Consider the following 17,384-nt stretch of genomic DNA (forward strand, 5'->3'; position numbering starts at 1 on the left):
AGAGATTTCTGGAATCTTTCTCGAGATTTCTGGACGATGTTTCTTTATTTTTTGTTTTCGTTTATATAAAGCATTGTTTCCTCAAGTTTTGTTGCTTGTAGTTTTTACCTGTTGCATCAATTACACCTAAAGAACAGCAAACCTCTAGGTATGCATGTTTGTTTTATGTTTATAGCATGTTACTTTCTTGCAAATCACCTACCTGCTGCATTTTTTTATTTTTTCTTTACCCCGCATGTTGTACTGTTCTCTCTACTGCAAACTCTACTGCTTCTTTTGTACTACATATTCTAATGTTATGCTATACACTATACAACTTCAACGTGTTCCCTATAAAATATCTAAATGACTACAACCATAGGGCCGTTGAATTTGACATTATAACCTGACACCCTAAAAAACTTAAACTTGTCACGACAAGGAGTTTGAAATTAACGCGGTGGGCAGCACAACTATCTTCAACAGCAGAACATGTCTTCCCCAACTAAACCATTCCTTTCCCAAAAATTAAAACAAAAATCCATAGGATTTCGAGGTTGTTTGCCTAGCGCAATATAAATCTTCAACATTTTCTTTAGGCATTTGTATAGCTCTGCTGTACGATCTAAGTCATAACTCGTTTTAGGATTCTGAGTTTGTCGTTCGTTACGACCTAAATCCTCATATCTTCCAGGCTATTTGTGTGATCGTTTCACACGAATGTAAGCCCTAATTAGATAAAATTGACAGAATAAAATACTTGAATATTTCTCCTCGAAACTGAAGTCAAACCATAGAATAGACTGGGAAGTCACCGAGGATCTCCTTTGGATCTGTGACATCCCCTAGTTATTCCTTTGGATTCTGTAATAAATGTTCCAAATTTGAGTCATTCCCTTTTCACACCTCTTATTTTGAAATCTTTAAGATAATTTTTCCTGATTTTTATCGAGAGTATTCTTAAGTAACTTCGGTCATTTAAGATGTAATTAACTATAGGGGCTTGCCCTTATAAGAAGCTTTTCCAAACCCAACTTAAAATAAACCCTATTTAATTTTTCATATTAAATAAGAAAATTTGTCGGTAATTAAAACAGTTTCGCAGACCAAACGGACATCATATATTACTTAGTTTATTTGATCGAGACTCATCCTCAAGTCTTGTGTTTATCCCTCGGGATAGATACAGGGTTTGAGGTAGAGTGCTCTTTTATTTAAACTGTGAAAATTATGGGGTCAGTTTGATTTCATATTTTTCTAAACTTAAATCTATATCTAAATTAAAACGTCATTCCGAAGCGGGCGACAAAATTTCAATTCCGGCGACCAACAGTTTTCTACGGGCGACTCACCACACCCCAACTTTTTATCACCGACACTTAATAATTTTTTGTAACTCCTCACTCCAGTACTAGTGTTCCTCACCAGTGCATGATTTATTTATGATCTCTCTTGAAATTTATGCATGAATCTCTTAGTGGAACTAATCATCTTTTCTCAATTAGGTTTAGATCAATTAAATAAGTTTACTTTTCCTCCATTGTAACATGTGACTACATATTTTGAAAGTTTAATATTTTTTTCGCTTTTCAATTTCCAGGACTTGGTTGTGAGGTAATAATTTTTTTCTTAGTTATTATTCTTTTAAGATATAAATCCATAACTTCTACTTTGTAGTGTGATCAAACTCTCTTGAAATCATTTTATAATCTTTGTAAAAAGCTTTTCCTTTTCATCTAGTAAAAAAATATTGGTTATTAGATTATCTATTTTTGAAATTAACCAAGGCATGCACTTGATATTACATGAGCATAGACTACAATAAAATTAAGTATTAACTTACCTCAAATAGCTCATCCTATCAGAATGTATATGATCATTTACTTATACGTTAAAACAAAGATGAAAAAAAATACAACCCCTGGTTTCATGAATTTGGATCCCAGATGCGATGACGACCCTACTAACTTCTGATTCAATTAAAGAATTTTACTGTAGCACCTTTTTTTCCGTTATTGTTTAATATAAAAGAGAAAAAAGAGGACTACTAGGAATATACATAGGAAATCCTCTAAATGTTAATGCTGAATTCTCAAAGTGTCTAAACAAGTGATGGGTCCTTAAATCGCCAAAATGGTGGAATCCTTAATGCCCATGGGAGTAGCTTTAAAGCTCATCTTATTTAATAATCCAAGTCTCATACAATGGACCATGAAAGATTCTTTTATTAAACGACCTCAAACTTTAAAGTTCTATAGCACCACTACAAATAAAATTAATGACACTAACAAAATGAAAATATATTTGAAACATCTTATTATTTTTCTGAATGAGTCATAGTGTAAACAAAGTCTTGATTAACATATAAGTGAGGTAGTAGCTGATCTACAGAAATTCTCAACATACTAGATAGGCTGCATTAGAACAGAAGGCAGAGACAGAGATGCAAATGAAAAAAATAGTGGCTGCAATGGATGGGGTTTTTGTTAGTGTTTATTGAAGAATGAGAAGAAGTAAAAACAGGTAGAAGGCATAGGAAAGGAAGATTGCGGTGATTGGGCAAAATTTGGTCATGTCGTATGTGAAGATCATATGAATGGTCTGAGGGAGGGTGCTTGTTGGGGCAGGTCTCTCTTACATGCTTACAGCTAGTACGTATATGTTAGGCAGGGCAAAATGTTAACTTTTGTTATTTTTAGCAGTAGTGTGCATACTAAATGTCTTTTGAACTATTTGGAAATTGTTATATTAAAATATCCTTCTTTTTTATTGCTTTTGTGTGAGTTTGTTTAACATTATCATAGTTGCTAACTTTATATTTTTTTTAATTTATCAAAATATTCATTATATGGTTCTGATTATCCTGTTCAATGTCCTTGTACTCCATTTTTTATATTTTCATCAGATTTATCAATTTCCAAGCTATTTTGGGTATAGTTCATATTATGCCTTCCAACCAAAAATTTTTTAATGAAAGTTTTATTTTTTATCTTGAATAAGTGTAGATACGGTGTCATATCCATTCCGGAAGTGACAGATTGGCAATCTATAAGTGAAAATGACACTTGTCTGGTTATCGCATCTGATGGAATCTTTGAGAAAATGACCACACAAGATGTCTGTAAGGTTTTATGGGATGACAACTTAAGATCCAGTACTATACCTTGGTGTGTACATGGACTATCACATTCTTGTGCTGATTCAATTGTAAATAATGCTTTTGAAAGAGGAAGCATGGACAATCTGGCAGCTGTTGTTGTTCCACTGGGATCCGGTGTTGTTTCTGAGGTTGTCTTTTCAGACCAGCTTGATGTAGCTGATTTGTCAAATTTTGGGCTGCAAATGTTCATTAACCAACAAGCTGGTAATAGCCCTAACGATTTTGTGATGTTTGTAATTTCTCTGAGTTTTTTATCTTCCAAGATTTTGTAATATATGATCTTCTCTTATAATTGAACACTTTATTTATAAGGTTTTTACCTTTTTCTTTGCTATTGTTGTGGTTCTCGTTGAGCATTGATTAAGAGGTTTTAACTTTTTGAATTTTAGGTTAATTGTTGATCATTAGCTTGCTTCGTTCTGTGCATTACTAGTAGAGCTTAGAAAATGCACTAAGGGTTGACATTCTTGTTGTGCAACAATAATTAATATGAAAATGTAGGGAGGTATGGGGCAATTGTCGTATGTAAAATGTGCTTAAATGCATAACACATTAGTTGGAAACAAAGTGAAAAAGTATAAGGCGCTAGGTTCAAGCGCTAACCCTGCCCGAAAAAAAAGAGGACGAAACTATAGCTGTTTATGGGCGGACTGCCTTTCTTGTGGGATTATCCTTTGATTTTTTTATTGTAGGTTTATAAGATGTATTTGTTGGAGGTTTCCGAATCCCGACCCATGACAAAGATTCTTTTTGCCTTTGCAGTAATTTTGACGGTATACAAATAATATGGCTAATCTTTTGATTATCCAAATATGAGGACGGCCTTTTGTATTTGAAACCCTATTAAAATGACTGAAAAGAATCTATGAAATGTTGATCTTATCACATAAGTTTTACCCTGGTAGTACTCTTTGTTGGTATTTTTTAATTTTAGTTTTCTTTTACCATATGCAGGCTAGTGGTTGTATAAATAATATGGTTAATTTATTGGCTATCTTGATATCCTCAGAATTAAAAGTACAATGTCTTCTGTAACAAGACTGAAATCGATGCCATTTTGTGTCTTGTGCATATATTAAGTGTTTTCCTGGAATCACATGTGCAGTCTAGTAGGTTGGGCTTGGTTATAAGTATATTCTTTCATGGGGTTAAGCAATCAAAGAACCTTTCATTACATTTTCTTTAGAACTTTTTTTTTTCTTGGAGGAAATCATGCAAATTCTGAGTGGTTCGGAAATTAGTTGACTAGGTGTCCTAGAAGACAAATCTCCCAGCCACAGCCACCACTAATCTGAGCCCTGTTATTTTTTTTTTAAATACTGAAAACAGTACTGGCTTTGGCCTCGATCTATATCAAATTAAACTCGACAAATTGACTAGCAAGCCATGCTCGGTTCAAATCGAACTTTGGAATAAGTGATGATTGAAATTTACTTAACTAACTCTAGATTGGATGAAGTCATGAAGACCAATCGCATGTAGTTATGAATGCATACAGGGATATGTTCATGAATGGATTTAAATTTCTATTTATGCTCATATATATATATATATATATATTTCAAATTTCAATCTATTATGTTTATGTATGAATTCATATATGCATGGATTTATGTCTGTTGTTGGATTAAAACTCTTCTTAAGGTCAATTTGGGATAGCTGCAGCTTTTTGAAGAAGCAACTGCGAAGCTGCTTCCAACAGAAGTTGCAGTGATATAGGCTTCCTTTTTTATTTTAGAGAGGTTTTATTTCATTTTGTTGCATGTTTTTGTAACAGCGCTGCTCATTTTTTTTTGCTAAGCATGCCTTTCAGATAGTTTTTTTCTCTAAGTCTATATGTAGCACACATGCTCCTTTTTCCCTTTTAGAACATGATGGAGCATACTTTTGTAATGCCCGGAGGGCATAGATTTGTATAACATTTTGTATCTTGATTTACCTTTTAATGCAAAATGCACACTTTCAATGAAAAGTTGCCTGAAGAATCAGCTGCAGTATGTTTGGATAATTCAGTTTTGAATTGATCTGCTGCAGTTGTTTCTGAAAGAAAGACTATTTTGCCTTTGTCGAATATAGATACTACATGCATATCACACAATTCTTAGGAATTTACGAATCCCACTCCTAAACTTTCATCTTTACGCATAAAAAATGAAACACCACCTTTAACCAAAACCACCGAACTCCCACCAAAAACATAGCAAGCCCAAAAAATTTCGAAACAATGAATCGATCCAAAAATTCCAAGGACATAGCACTGAATGCACTTAATACAATCCTGAAAACAAATTGAATCGAGCCCATAGATGATCACATTAAGAAAATCCTATGAGGAGCAAAGCCATATATCAAATAAATCTAAACGCATAAAAAAGAATCACAAAGATATAGAAGATAATCGAAGACAACAAAACATACATGAAGGAGATTCAACCAGCGAAAGGAAACCCTAAGCAATGAAGGAGATCGAAGAGAAGATCGAATAGGGAGAAGGGTAAATCGGGTATAATGTGGGTAAATACTCGATTTGATTGAGGGCAACAACATAAAATCAAATTCAAGCGCGGGCGAGACCATAGAACCGAGGACCTCCACCAAGTTCTGGAAAACATGGTTTCTACGACGTGATTTTCCTAAAGCCCGACAAATAGAGCTCCCCAAATGCACCCTCAGGTGCTTTATAAAGCGAGAAGCAGTGAAACAACCACCCCAAATAGGGCTATATAAGATAAAAAATTTATTTGAGTTGAATCTTCTTTTAGTTGATTGTCACTCAAGTCAAAATTAATGAGCCAATATTGATTCATATCACAATCAGATCATTGAATTGTGAATACCTATAGCTTAGCATTACTTGAGATGAGCTTGATAAGTTTAAGTTGATCTTGAGTTTGTGTTTTATGGGCTCGAGCTTGCCCACACTAAATGAAATGACATATGAATTTGGGCTTTTTTGTATTTTGATTACTATTTTGTTAGAATTCTCCTTATTTGACTATTAACAATGCATTATCGGTAGAATCTAACCAAGGTGTTAACCAATCTTATGGTTATTTGTAAAATACAAATTATTTATTCTATATAATTGTTGCACTCGTGAAGTTGAGTCTTTATGTATGGTAAACTTCAATTGCCTTAGATATTTGCGACAACACACTAATAATCAAATATAAAATCAAGTGGGATACAAGTTTTTTTTTTTTTTTTTGTGAAAAATTCTTGGAGTAAAAAAATGTGGGAATTGGTCTACTTGAGCAATAATTATTTTTTGTAAAAAATCAGGATAAGATACCACTTAAACAAATAAGAGTGGTTAATTCAAGGAACTAGAGAGATTTTACTGCACGTAGCTCTTGACCAATTACAAAATATTGTAGGCCTCTACTTGTGCTGTTTGTGAACATTGTAAATGTTTATGATAATAAGACTACCATATAATTGGTGGTGTTTGTAATATAATCTTAGTTAAGATGATTGTTGTCCAATCTTGGATAAGGTTGGATATGGTGCATATCTTGTTAGACTTCGCTGTGGTGTAGACCTTGCACATAGATTGCTATGATGAATGTGAAAGTTGTGATGGAGATATGGAGCGAAGTTGGCTATGACACAAGCAAGATTGTGAAATAAGACTTAAGGGAAATTACTACGACAAAAGTGAGGTTTCAACATAGTTTATGAGGTGGTGATAGTTACATTGCAAGTGAGGTTGTAGTGCAAGCCTAGAAGGAGATACATTCGACTTGAGTGAGCTTTTGGGTTATAATGCATGTTTTAAAGGAGGCGACTACTGTGGAAAGGCGGTTGCGATGCAATTCTTGAAGGAGATGGGTGCACTATAAGTGAGATTGCTGTGCATGTCTTGAGGTACATGGCTACAACACAAATTGGATTGCAACATATGTTTTGGAGGAGTTGATTATAATACAAGCTAGGTTGTGACTTGTGTTTGAAAGTGAAGATGTCTATAACATAAGTGAGGTAGCAACATAAGTACTGCAGTGTACTTGAAGTTGTGACACAAGTTAGAAAGAGATAGTTGTGCATAAGCAAGTTTGCATCAAGAGTCTAGTGATGGTGATCACCATGACTACAACAAAAACAAGATTGTAATATCAATTTTGAGAGATGTGATTATGACATAAGAGAGGTAACAATTTATGTTTTTAGATGATCATGACCACAGTGTGAGAGAGATGACTGCTAAATAAGCAATACTACAATGTAAGTCTTTTATGATTCAAGCTCCCAGAGCTTAGAAAGTACTATTAACTTTTGGATGAAAATTGCACTTGGGATTTTTCTTTGGCTCTAGTTTACTTTGAACACGGACAATTTTATACTTCTTGATGGCCACTCATAGGATTTTTTCTTTTTTTGGAGCTCCCCCAGGCTTGAAAAATCTTACAACTCCTTAGGATCAAAACAACCAATAACCAGTGGAGGCTACCACTAGAATTGTCATATATTAGTAGATTAATTTTATCTCTTGTTGATCTTGAAAAAGTGGGTTCAATAGAGGCAATTAACCTAACTTTTTACAGTTGGTTAGAAATAAACAGTTTTGACTTGATTTGTAGTTCAAATTTCGGGTCATTAGAAAATGATTATTATACCTCCTTTTGTATAGAAAATTTTCTCTTTGTGAACAATTATTTGTTGAAAATGAATTTTTGAGTGAATATTTGTGAAAATTGTAATGGCTTCAAGAAATTAAAAACTTGTCAGAGTGAATTGCACAAAAAAGGAGTGCAACTGGCTCAATTAGATAATATAACGCTCAAATTTCATAATATCAGGTAAAGTCGAATCAATTGAAAAGTAATCAAAATTTTCATCTTTCGGAATTTGATCGAAGTAATTTTATTAAATTCTACGCATGAAATCGATCGATTAAAAACTTGTCAGAGTGAATTGCACAAAAAAGGAGTGCAGCTGGCTCAATTAGATAATATAACGCTCAAATTTCATAATATCAGGTAAAGTCGAATCAATTGAAAAGTAACCAAAATTTTCTTCTTTCGGAATTTGATCGAAGTAATTTTATTAAATTCTACGCATGAAATCGATCAATTCTCTGTAAAACACTATATTTAAAGTATGAATTAATTGAGACATATAAAATATGAAAGTTTTCAGTTTAATTAACTTTAATCAAACTTAATTTATTCCTTCTCTCTAATCCTCTGTTACTATTCTTCCCCACCGCCTTTCACGTCTTTTATTTCCTTCGATCGATCAAATAGTGCTTCTAAAGTTTCAGTTTCCTCCCCTCACCCTATTTTCTTTCTCGCGATCACCTCTCCCTCACTTCAATGACTTGGCAGGCGAATCCTGTTAAAAATTTGACTCGGATACTGTAGCCATGTCGCACGCAGGCAAGCCTAGGGACATCTGGGAAGACTGTAGTTCACGATTTAGGGTTTTGGGGTGTAATCCCAGGGTATGAATTTCCATCTCTCGCCATTCTAAGTATTCATGTTCTTCCTCTCACTTTCGTTTTGGCGTTTGCATCTTTTTTTGTGTTTTTCTCGTTCCCGGTAGCCTTCGGATATGAGTAACGTTGAATCCCGTCCTTACAAGGAGAAGAAATAGACTTCGTTGGTGATTTGAATTTATAAATTCTTATTTCATGATTTGGACATTTATTAGGGCTCACTAGACTCGTCAACTTTAGTCCTTACAAAGAGGGGGATCAGGCTAGGTTATTAAGACCTACAACTTTGTCCTATAAGCGTTGTGCAATATTCTCAAACCTAGTATTTGAGCATTCAATACGTTGTTTAGAGCATATGTAGACATTTAATTCATGTGTTTGAGCTATTTTTGCTAGAACATTTGGTGACTTCATGCAATTTATGCAGATTTAAACATGAATTAAATCGAAGGGCCGAAAAGAGTGCATCTTGAAAGCTTTGTTTAAATCTTGAGATATTTATATTCAAATTGAATATTATCTTAAGAATTTATATAGTGATGAAGCCATTTACACATCTTGAAAGTTAGTGTGAATGAGTGCATATAAGTTTTCATTTGAAGCATTTTATTGCCTTCTTATCGCTAGGAGGTGTATTGCGAACACGGTGGCGGTTGGCGATTCTGATGGAGAGACGAAAACGAGATTTCCACAGGAACTGAACGAAAGGGAACGATAGGAAATAATGTGTATCGTGCGAATAATACAAAGCCAAAAGGAATGTCGAGGGGGCTTTTGCTCGTGCTTGTAATTGAGGAAGAGCGGGGAGCAGTTACTGTGCATACCATCACGAATATTGTTTTTCTTTCTTGAGTTATTGTAGTTTTGAAGTATGATTGCTCTTAAGTTATTTTTAGATAACTCATTATGTTGTTTTAACATTTTTTGAGGTTTTATACTTTTGAATAAAATAAATACAAGAGGAGGGAATGTATACAGAAGGAGCAAACAACAATATGAAAGAAAACTTTTTATTTTATTAATTTAAATTGTGAATAATAATTGTAGAATAATAAAAAACATAATTTTCACTTTCCGACCGTCTTCTCCCGTCTTGATTAATTCCATTCCCTTTGCCGGGTTTTGACGCCAGACATTCACCTTCTTGCTGTCATGCAGTCCCCTACATCTCCCATTGTTGCCTTCGTCATTCCCCCTCGCTATTGACAATTTGAATAGCCGTTCCCAGCTGTTTGCCAAATGTTCCAGCCATCCAGACCTTTTCTTCCTGCAGCTTTGGGGCTGTTCCGGCCACCACTACTGTCCCCTTCTGCAATTGTACTGCTGTCCCTGCATGTCCCGGCCTCCCCAGCCTTTGCTCCTTCCCTTTGCATGCTCAGCCGTCTACAAAATCTGCGCCCTACACCCTTACCACTTGCCGCCATCATCAAGGACAGCTGTTCCACATTGTTATCCACTGCATGCTTGCTGTCTATAACCCGGGGAACCTCTACATTGCTGTTTTCTGCTAGCTGACCATCTCGTCCACAACTCTGCCACCTTCCAACCGTATGCCGATCACCACCACCCCGAGATCCATGCTAATTTGAGTTGGGTTGTTGAGTCCATTGTTATTTTCCTCTCAAGTGTATTAGTTGTAATTGCATATTGACTTTATTAATAATAATATTTGATTTTTCTATTGTTATTTCTGTTTACTCTGGTATCAACTCTACTTGGGTGTTAGCATGGATTTCCCCTCAATGTCATGAACCAAATTATTTTCATGTGGCCGTGATAATTGTCATTGGGTTTTGCCATCCTTCACCGTACAACTTGTTAGAGATCCTTTTTGATCATGCTATAAAAGGCCCCTATTCTAGTTTGTCGGTAAGAACTTGCAGGTGGAGATTTAAGTTAGGGAAATAATGCTTGTTAAAGGATGGGTTATGGAACCTTACACTTTACAATGAGAGATGTCATCCACGCCGTGGGAGAATTGAGCAATAAGCCATAGTGCATGGGACTTGACCATCTGGATTATTGATTTGTGTATGAAGTGATGACACTTCTTTAGTTTTATGGCCTTGTAAAAGCCTTTGAACCCTCTAAAAACTTTTAGATGAGTTGTTAATGTGTCAACATGATTTAGTTAATTTTTTCTGATGAAAACCTCCAGTTTTTGCTTAGAAAATTAGGTTATTTATTTATTTTATTTGGGTCTCTGTCATGGGCTAATTGTTTTGATTGAATTCTCGAGCTTGTAGGATAATGCCTTGTCTTCAAACAATTAATTGAATTATATGGCAATATGCATTGAAAACTGATTTGAAGAAGAAGAGCCCTACTTTAGGTTTGACAATTGGTTGAATTGTGGTGAGTTTTGTAGCAAATCACTTGTTGAGGTTGGCTTGAAAATTGATTTTTTAACTTGAAAATGGGAATTTTATCTCGGGGCACATTTTTTAGCTTTTTTTTATAAAGAAAAAGTGTCATAATTTGAGAAGAGCTTTTTAGTTTTTCGTGCAACTTTTATGTGGTGTAATGTTTGCTAATTGAGAGAAACAAGTCCTCTTTGAGCTTGTTGATTTGTTGCATGGCCATGATTCCCAGAGAAAGTCACATAGCCTTGCCTAGGGCGGACAAATCCATCTAGTATTTTAACTATTTCCCAGGATTGTTGGCTGGAGTCTGCTAAGGATTTTATCCATTCTCCAGAATTGTTGATGGATATTTTATATGATCACCATAGTCCATATTAGAAAAGCTAGAAGTGGGCCATTGAGGGTTTTGATTATCTGTTCGATTTGTTGGTTGTAACCCTCACATGATAACCTTGTTAATATTAAAAAAGTCGAATTGAATTCTTCAAGAACTTTGACTATCTTCTAAGATTATTGGTTAGAATCGTGTTTAATAACCTTAGCTTATTTGGGATGAATTTAAATGAATCCACTGAGGGTTGATTAAATTCGTTTTGAGTGCAGCGCAATTGCATGCAACCCTTATTTGGAATCATGAAAGTTTGTTCCAAGTCAAATTGGCCTTATTCTTTAAGGTTGAGATTATGACTTAGCAAAGGGGTGAAAAGTCTTATAGGGATCGCGAAGGAGGCATAGAAATGTAGAAATGAAATCCTCTAGTAACTTTTTTTTTCTTTTTTTTTTAAATTAAGTTCCTCCTATATGCATGAAGCATTGAAGGGAAGATAGTAGTCATGCCTCTTCAACCAATATTGTGCCTTGAACGTCAACATGGGCATCCTCTTGTGACTGCTGCCTATGTAACATGACGTATAATTATCAAATTGAAGTTAAGTTTATCTACCTTATTTTTCTCGACATTACTTCATATGATTGCCTCAATTTTTTGTGTTTGAGAGATTTTACTCTTTTAGGAAGTGATGAGCTTAATATTTTAATGGATGCCCGACAATTCCTTTTCTTTTAGAGTGATTTATGCTTGAAAGAGTCACCTTGGTTGATTTGTTAATGAAGCTTTGTTGTCTATGTAAACAACATGCACTGATGGAATAACATGAGTGATGTGGCTAAATTATGAGCAATTGTTAGGGTTATTTGTGGAGTTGTGAACAATGTCATTAGCTTAAGATATAATACTGCATACTGATGCACAAATGAGGCAGCTAGCTACGGAATGAGTAGTGAAGTTATTTGAGGAGGAGCGTGTACATTGGCCGACTATGAGATGAGTGACAACACCGCCTGAAGTAGAGTGACATGATTGGCTAAGGAGCAGATGATGAAGCTGTATTAGAGGGAGCGAGCAATGAGTTTGACCTTGAAATATATGCATGAAAAGGTATAGACGATTTGATATTGATGAGGGATGCTTATGTTTGTGAGGGACAGAACTGTGTCAATGAGGGATGCGGTGGCATTAAATGATAATGGTGGTAGCGTCTGCTGTTGATGAATGACACACCTTGTGTGTTGATGGATGATAGATATGCTCCAAATTATCTTGCATAGTATTTTTTTGCTGTTTGCCTGCCAACTTTTCATGAGCAGATTAGAATAATTCTGTTTGCGATTGCCTCTTCTTTATGTTTCTCCCATGGGAATAGCTTTAAGATCTGATTTCTCTTAGTTTTACTGAGAACTCCATATCTGAAATTTCGCTGCTGCACCAGATATTCTGATATTGATAGTCTTTGTTTAATTATGTTCTGAATAGCCATAGAATCTATTGTTTCAACTATTAATTATGAACCTGTGAAGCATTTAAGCATTTTCAATCAACTTAAATTAGTTTTTTTTGAAGTTTTTGAGGAAGAGAGTTTCAACTGAATGCATGGTGAAGGATGGCATCCAGCTATTAAATTTATTTTAGAGAATTCTCACAAAGATTGTTTTCCTGCTTTAGCTGATCCAGTTTATTTGTCTTGTGCTTCATCTACTGTGCATACTTGAAAGAATTTCTTAATTCACGGAATCTGGTTTCTATTTGAAGGAGAAATGTTATTTTTTTTTTCTTATTTATGTTCTTTTTCCATTAAATCAAACATTAATTGGTAATGCTCTGTTCTACTTTGCACTGCTTCTCATTTAGCAGTTTCTTCCCCATCTCTTCCATGATTGTTAGTTATGCTATCTTTTATCGTATACTTTTCCAGGATATCAAGTGAAGCATGGAGTTGGTACAAGTATTCTTTCATCAAGCTATTACAAGAAGATAATTTCAAAGTTTGATCGGTTGATGGTAATGTGAAAGTTTAGCGTTATCTGTTTCTTTCTATTATATTGCTTAGAAAAGAATTTTATTTTATCTAATAAGTTTTGGGTTTTTCACTACATGATGCACTTCTATTGTCTTAAACCTTACATATTATTTGAGAAGTGTATGTTGTACTCTTGCATGTAAGAAATATAGGTTTCTGTAATTTTCGCTTTTTTACGTTGGCAGATTTCAGCATGGAATTGTGGACTTTGCACAATAGTTCTAGTCTTCTCAATTTTGCTAGTATGCCACCCTGGCATGCTTGGGAAATTTGTTCGTTGGCTAGTTAAAAATTCAAATAATTCATCGTTTGGGCCAGACATATTGAGTTCAGAAAATATATTTCAGTGCTTCAATTGAATTATGTTACTTAAAGTGAATGCCCAAGAAATTCTTCCACCTCGATCGATGTAGCTTGCTTTGATTGTTTAAATCCAACCTAAGAAAATATAAACTTTTTATTTTGTAGGAGCATTTACATAAATACCACCTAATTCCTTTGTATTTACATATCTAACACTTAAAATTTACCTTTTACATTTATACTTGCCAAATATTTTATATTACATCAGAAATATCACTATTATAACTCTTAAAAAGTGAAATACACCTTTTCATGCATAGTTAGGGTGGGATATATGTAAAAAATGAAGTTTTGGTGATAGTTATGTAAATACATAAGAATTAAGTGGTATGTATGTAAATCTTCCTTTTTCTCTATTGTTTAAATGCTAGTTCTGTAGTTTTGGTTGTCATCTATTGAATTGATGGCCAATAGGTAGCTTGGAGTGGGCTGGCCATGGCTAGGAATAGGCATTAAACATGGGCCATGATTGGCTTAATTACGATACTTCCAAGTCAATGTAGGTGCTTATTTCTATATTTGATTCTTTCTGTAATTAGAATGTCATATGCTACTGATGTAACAAGAAATCAGTTGCATGAAAACCTACCGCCATCCTGTCAAAGAATCTGCCGCGAAGATTTTATTCATCTTATATTTTTATTTCACTTTAAAACTTACAGCAGCTTGCCCCAGGCGGGCTTTCACAACAAATAACTGTAGATCTACTTGTCGAATTGGACTTCCTAAATTCAAATATTTTGCTGAATGATTAAAAAAATGTGTGATTTCTTTTCATAACTTTAATAAGAGCAGCAGAGTTTTGTTATCTTGAAATGAATTATCCATTTTGCACTAAAATCTCGCCTTAATTTTTTTGGTGGAATAATTTTATGAATTCTTCAATTTATTACTAAGTTTTTTAATTGTAAGCTTTGATTCCAAATTCACACCGACACTTCTTGCCAGCACACAAGGAATGTCAATTTCTGGTACTCCTAGTCAAGGCATGTAAATGTAGGGGTGTAAATGAGCCGAACACGAGCGAGCGTGTTCGGCTCGTTTATATTTTGAGCTAAAAAAGTGTGTTCGTGTTTGTTGACCTCATTTTTGTGAGGTTTTCTCTTCTCCTCCTTAGTGCATATGTTCTAGCTCTAGGAGTTTCTATTGACCATCTTAGAAAACTAGAATTGAGACTCACCCTTCTAGAAATTCCAACCACTTCCTATTTTCCTTTGATGTCTAGCATTTTTGACATAAGACCATCGTCTTATAAATGAGCGGTTATGAGCTATTTTGCGAAGATTCAAGGGAAATGTTCCAAATAGGACTTCAAGCCTTAGTAAGACATCGTCACGACTCTCTTTCGTCACATACACACGCTAGATGCACAAAGTTCACAAAATTGCACAAAATCGGACTTAATTTAAGCCCAAAGGACGGGTGAAAGTGCGAACTTCTCCGGATGACCTCCGACAATAAATTAGACTGCACCAACGCGTCCGGGATACCAATTTTAGTAGGAAAGGACATCCATATTGCCATACTTTCGACACGAGAAAATTGACACGCAAATCGGTGAATTCGTCAAAGCGACCTCTGACGGAGAAATAAATTGCGCCGAAGCGTCCGGAATGTCAAAATTACCTAGGGAGGACACCCATTTTTTTTTTTAGGGCGCCGCACATGGATAAATCACATGAAATTTGATATATATATATATATATATATATATAATTCCGTTTTTTTTTTGTTTTCTTTAAACCTAAATCCCTAAACCGCACGGCTCGATCGCCCTTTCTTCCCGTTCGCGAGGTCGGCCCAAGCCCTCCTAAATCGCGAACCCTAGCCGAACCGACAGAGCCCTCTTCCTCGTGAAGCTTCGGCCGAGGTCCCCTCCTCGTACGCCTGCCGCCCTGCGAAAAGCGCGCTCCGGCTTTACCCTCCCACGCCTCTGCGATTCTCGGCGTCACCTCCTCACGCGAGGTTTGTCGCTTCTCTTGGCTCGGCTCACCGCCCAGGTGAGCGATGGTGTTCTTCCTCCTCCCTCTCTTGCTATAAAAACCCCATTTCGGGGAGATCTTAGGGCTGGCGGAATCTTAGGGCTGGCCGAAAATTGAGAAAAAAAGGAGAAGTGCTGCCAAAATTTCTTCTCTTAAAATCTTCTTTGATTTGTTCATCTCGTGTGCTTGAGCCTTTTTGGAAGTGCTGCTGGATTTTTGTGGCTTGTTCGGTTTCTTGCTGGTTCACTCCCCGAGCCCTAGCCCGTCCGCCTCTTCCTCCCACGTCCGCCTCTTCCTCCCGCATTCGCCTCAGCTGACGCTCCCCTTCATCGCGAGAAATCGACCCGAGGTCCCCTCCACGTATGTCTGTCGCTCTGCCTAAAGGTCGTTCCCGGTCACCACGCGCTCTGTCTTCACCTACTCCAGTCACGCTCCAGCTTTCCCCTCCCACGCCTCTGCGATCCTTGTCGTCTTCTTCCACGTCGTGCCACGCGAGCTGCTCCCCTGAGACAAAGCTACGCCACTGTCGTCATCCCCCCCACGCCACTCTTGTCGCTTCTCTCAGCTCGGCTCACTGCCCAGGTGAGTGCAAGTGACTCCTTCCTCCCCCTTTTGCTATAAAAAGGGGGGAGGAATTTGAAACATTGCTTATTTGGCATATAACTCTCTTTCACATGATATATAAGTTAGAATTTGAAGCTCTCTTTCTACATTTAAGCTTCAATACGTGTGCTCAATTTTTGAAATGCTGCTTATACATCAACATTATGATTTATATGGCTCTCTAATCTCTTTCTCATGCTCACATGTGATGGATATGGTTAGCTTTGCGAAATATGCAGCTTTCGAGATTTCTTTTTCTTCCTAAAAAAAAGAAGATCTATATAGCTTATGAAGTCCTCTTTCTATGTCAAGATGTGAAGTGTGTTCATGACATTTGGAATACCTTTCATGTGCTAAAGTATTGGGTTTTATTCATGGCATTGGGAGTCTTCCCTTACATGTGAAAATATGAGAGTTCCTTTTAGCTTTTTAAGTATTTTGGTAGGCTAAGGGTTGGCTTTACACATGGCTTTTTGAAGCTTTTCTCATGTGCAAGTTATATGTCTCATACTTGGATTTTTGGAGCCCTTTTTATGTGCAAGCTAACGCTTTATATGTGGCTTTGTTTGGAAACCTTCATCATATGGAATTTTCGGATTTGGGAATGACTCTACTTGAAACACTCATGGAAAATGTTATATGTATTTATTTCTTGTGCATTTATATTGCCATTCATATGGATAACACCTAAGCTTTATTTTTGCACACTCTCCACCTCTTCTCATGCACAAAAGAGGTGTCTATCAAACTATACTTGCCAAAACAAACATTTTTTTTTGCACTTGTGAAGTTACACCATGTTTATACCTGCTTGAGTATGAAATTTGCGCTTGTACACTTGTAGAAGTTGGCTCACATTGCTCATATTCCCATCTTACACAATTTCTTTACTCTTCTCTTTATCTATGTTACATATATGCTTGAGATTGATGAAAATACTGGATGTTGTCATTCATATGCTTGTGCACTTTAATAGTTGTGTAAATTGTAGGTGTAAAAAATCTATTTTTATGTCGTTATGCTGCCCGATTTTTCTCGATCGGGTTTTCCCCCTTTTACTTACCTGGGCATGTTGCTTCCCTTTTTTACTTTGGCTTTCTCGTATATATCTCGACTTCTCATTATTATTTTAACTTCATC

The 17,384-nt window shown here is 35.9% G+C and overlaps 1 protein-coding gene across 9 annotated transcripts in view; it reads left to right on the top strand.

Annotated features, from left to right (window-relative positions):
• The window catches only part of LOC110028503, a 152,193-nt gene that overhangs the window by 16,804 nt on the left and 118,005 nt on the right, over positions 1 to 17,384 (top strand). For all 9 annotated transcript variants that reach the window (XR_002294429.1, XR_002294428.1, XR_002294431.1 and 6 more), the window contains exons 6-7: positions 2,985 to 3,343; positions 13,192 to 13,277. Coding sequence is in view for 3 of the 9 variants with exons in the window: in XM_020730376.1 (XP_020586035.1) it covers positions 2,985 to 3,343; positions 13,192 to 13,277 (445 nt within the window). In the remaining 6 variants the exon portion in view is untranslated. The remainder of the gene's footprint in view (positions 1 to 2,984; positions 3,344 to 13,191; positions 13,278 to 17,384) is intronic.

Source organism: Phalaenopsis equestris, unplaced genomic scaffold (assembly GCF_001263595.1).
Source record: "Phalaenopsis equestris unplaced genomic scaffold, ASM126359v1 Scaffold000513, whole genome shotgun sequence".
NCBI classification, from domain to species: Eukaryota; Viridiplantae; Streptophyta; class Magnoliopsida; order Asparagales; family Orchidaceae; genus Phalaenopsis; species Phalaenopsis equestris.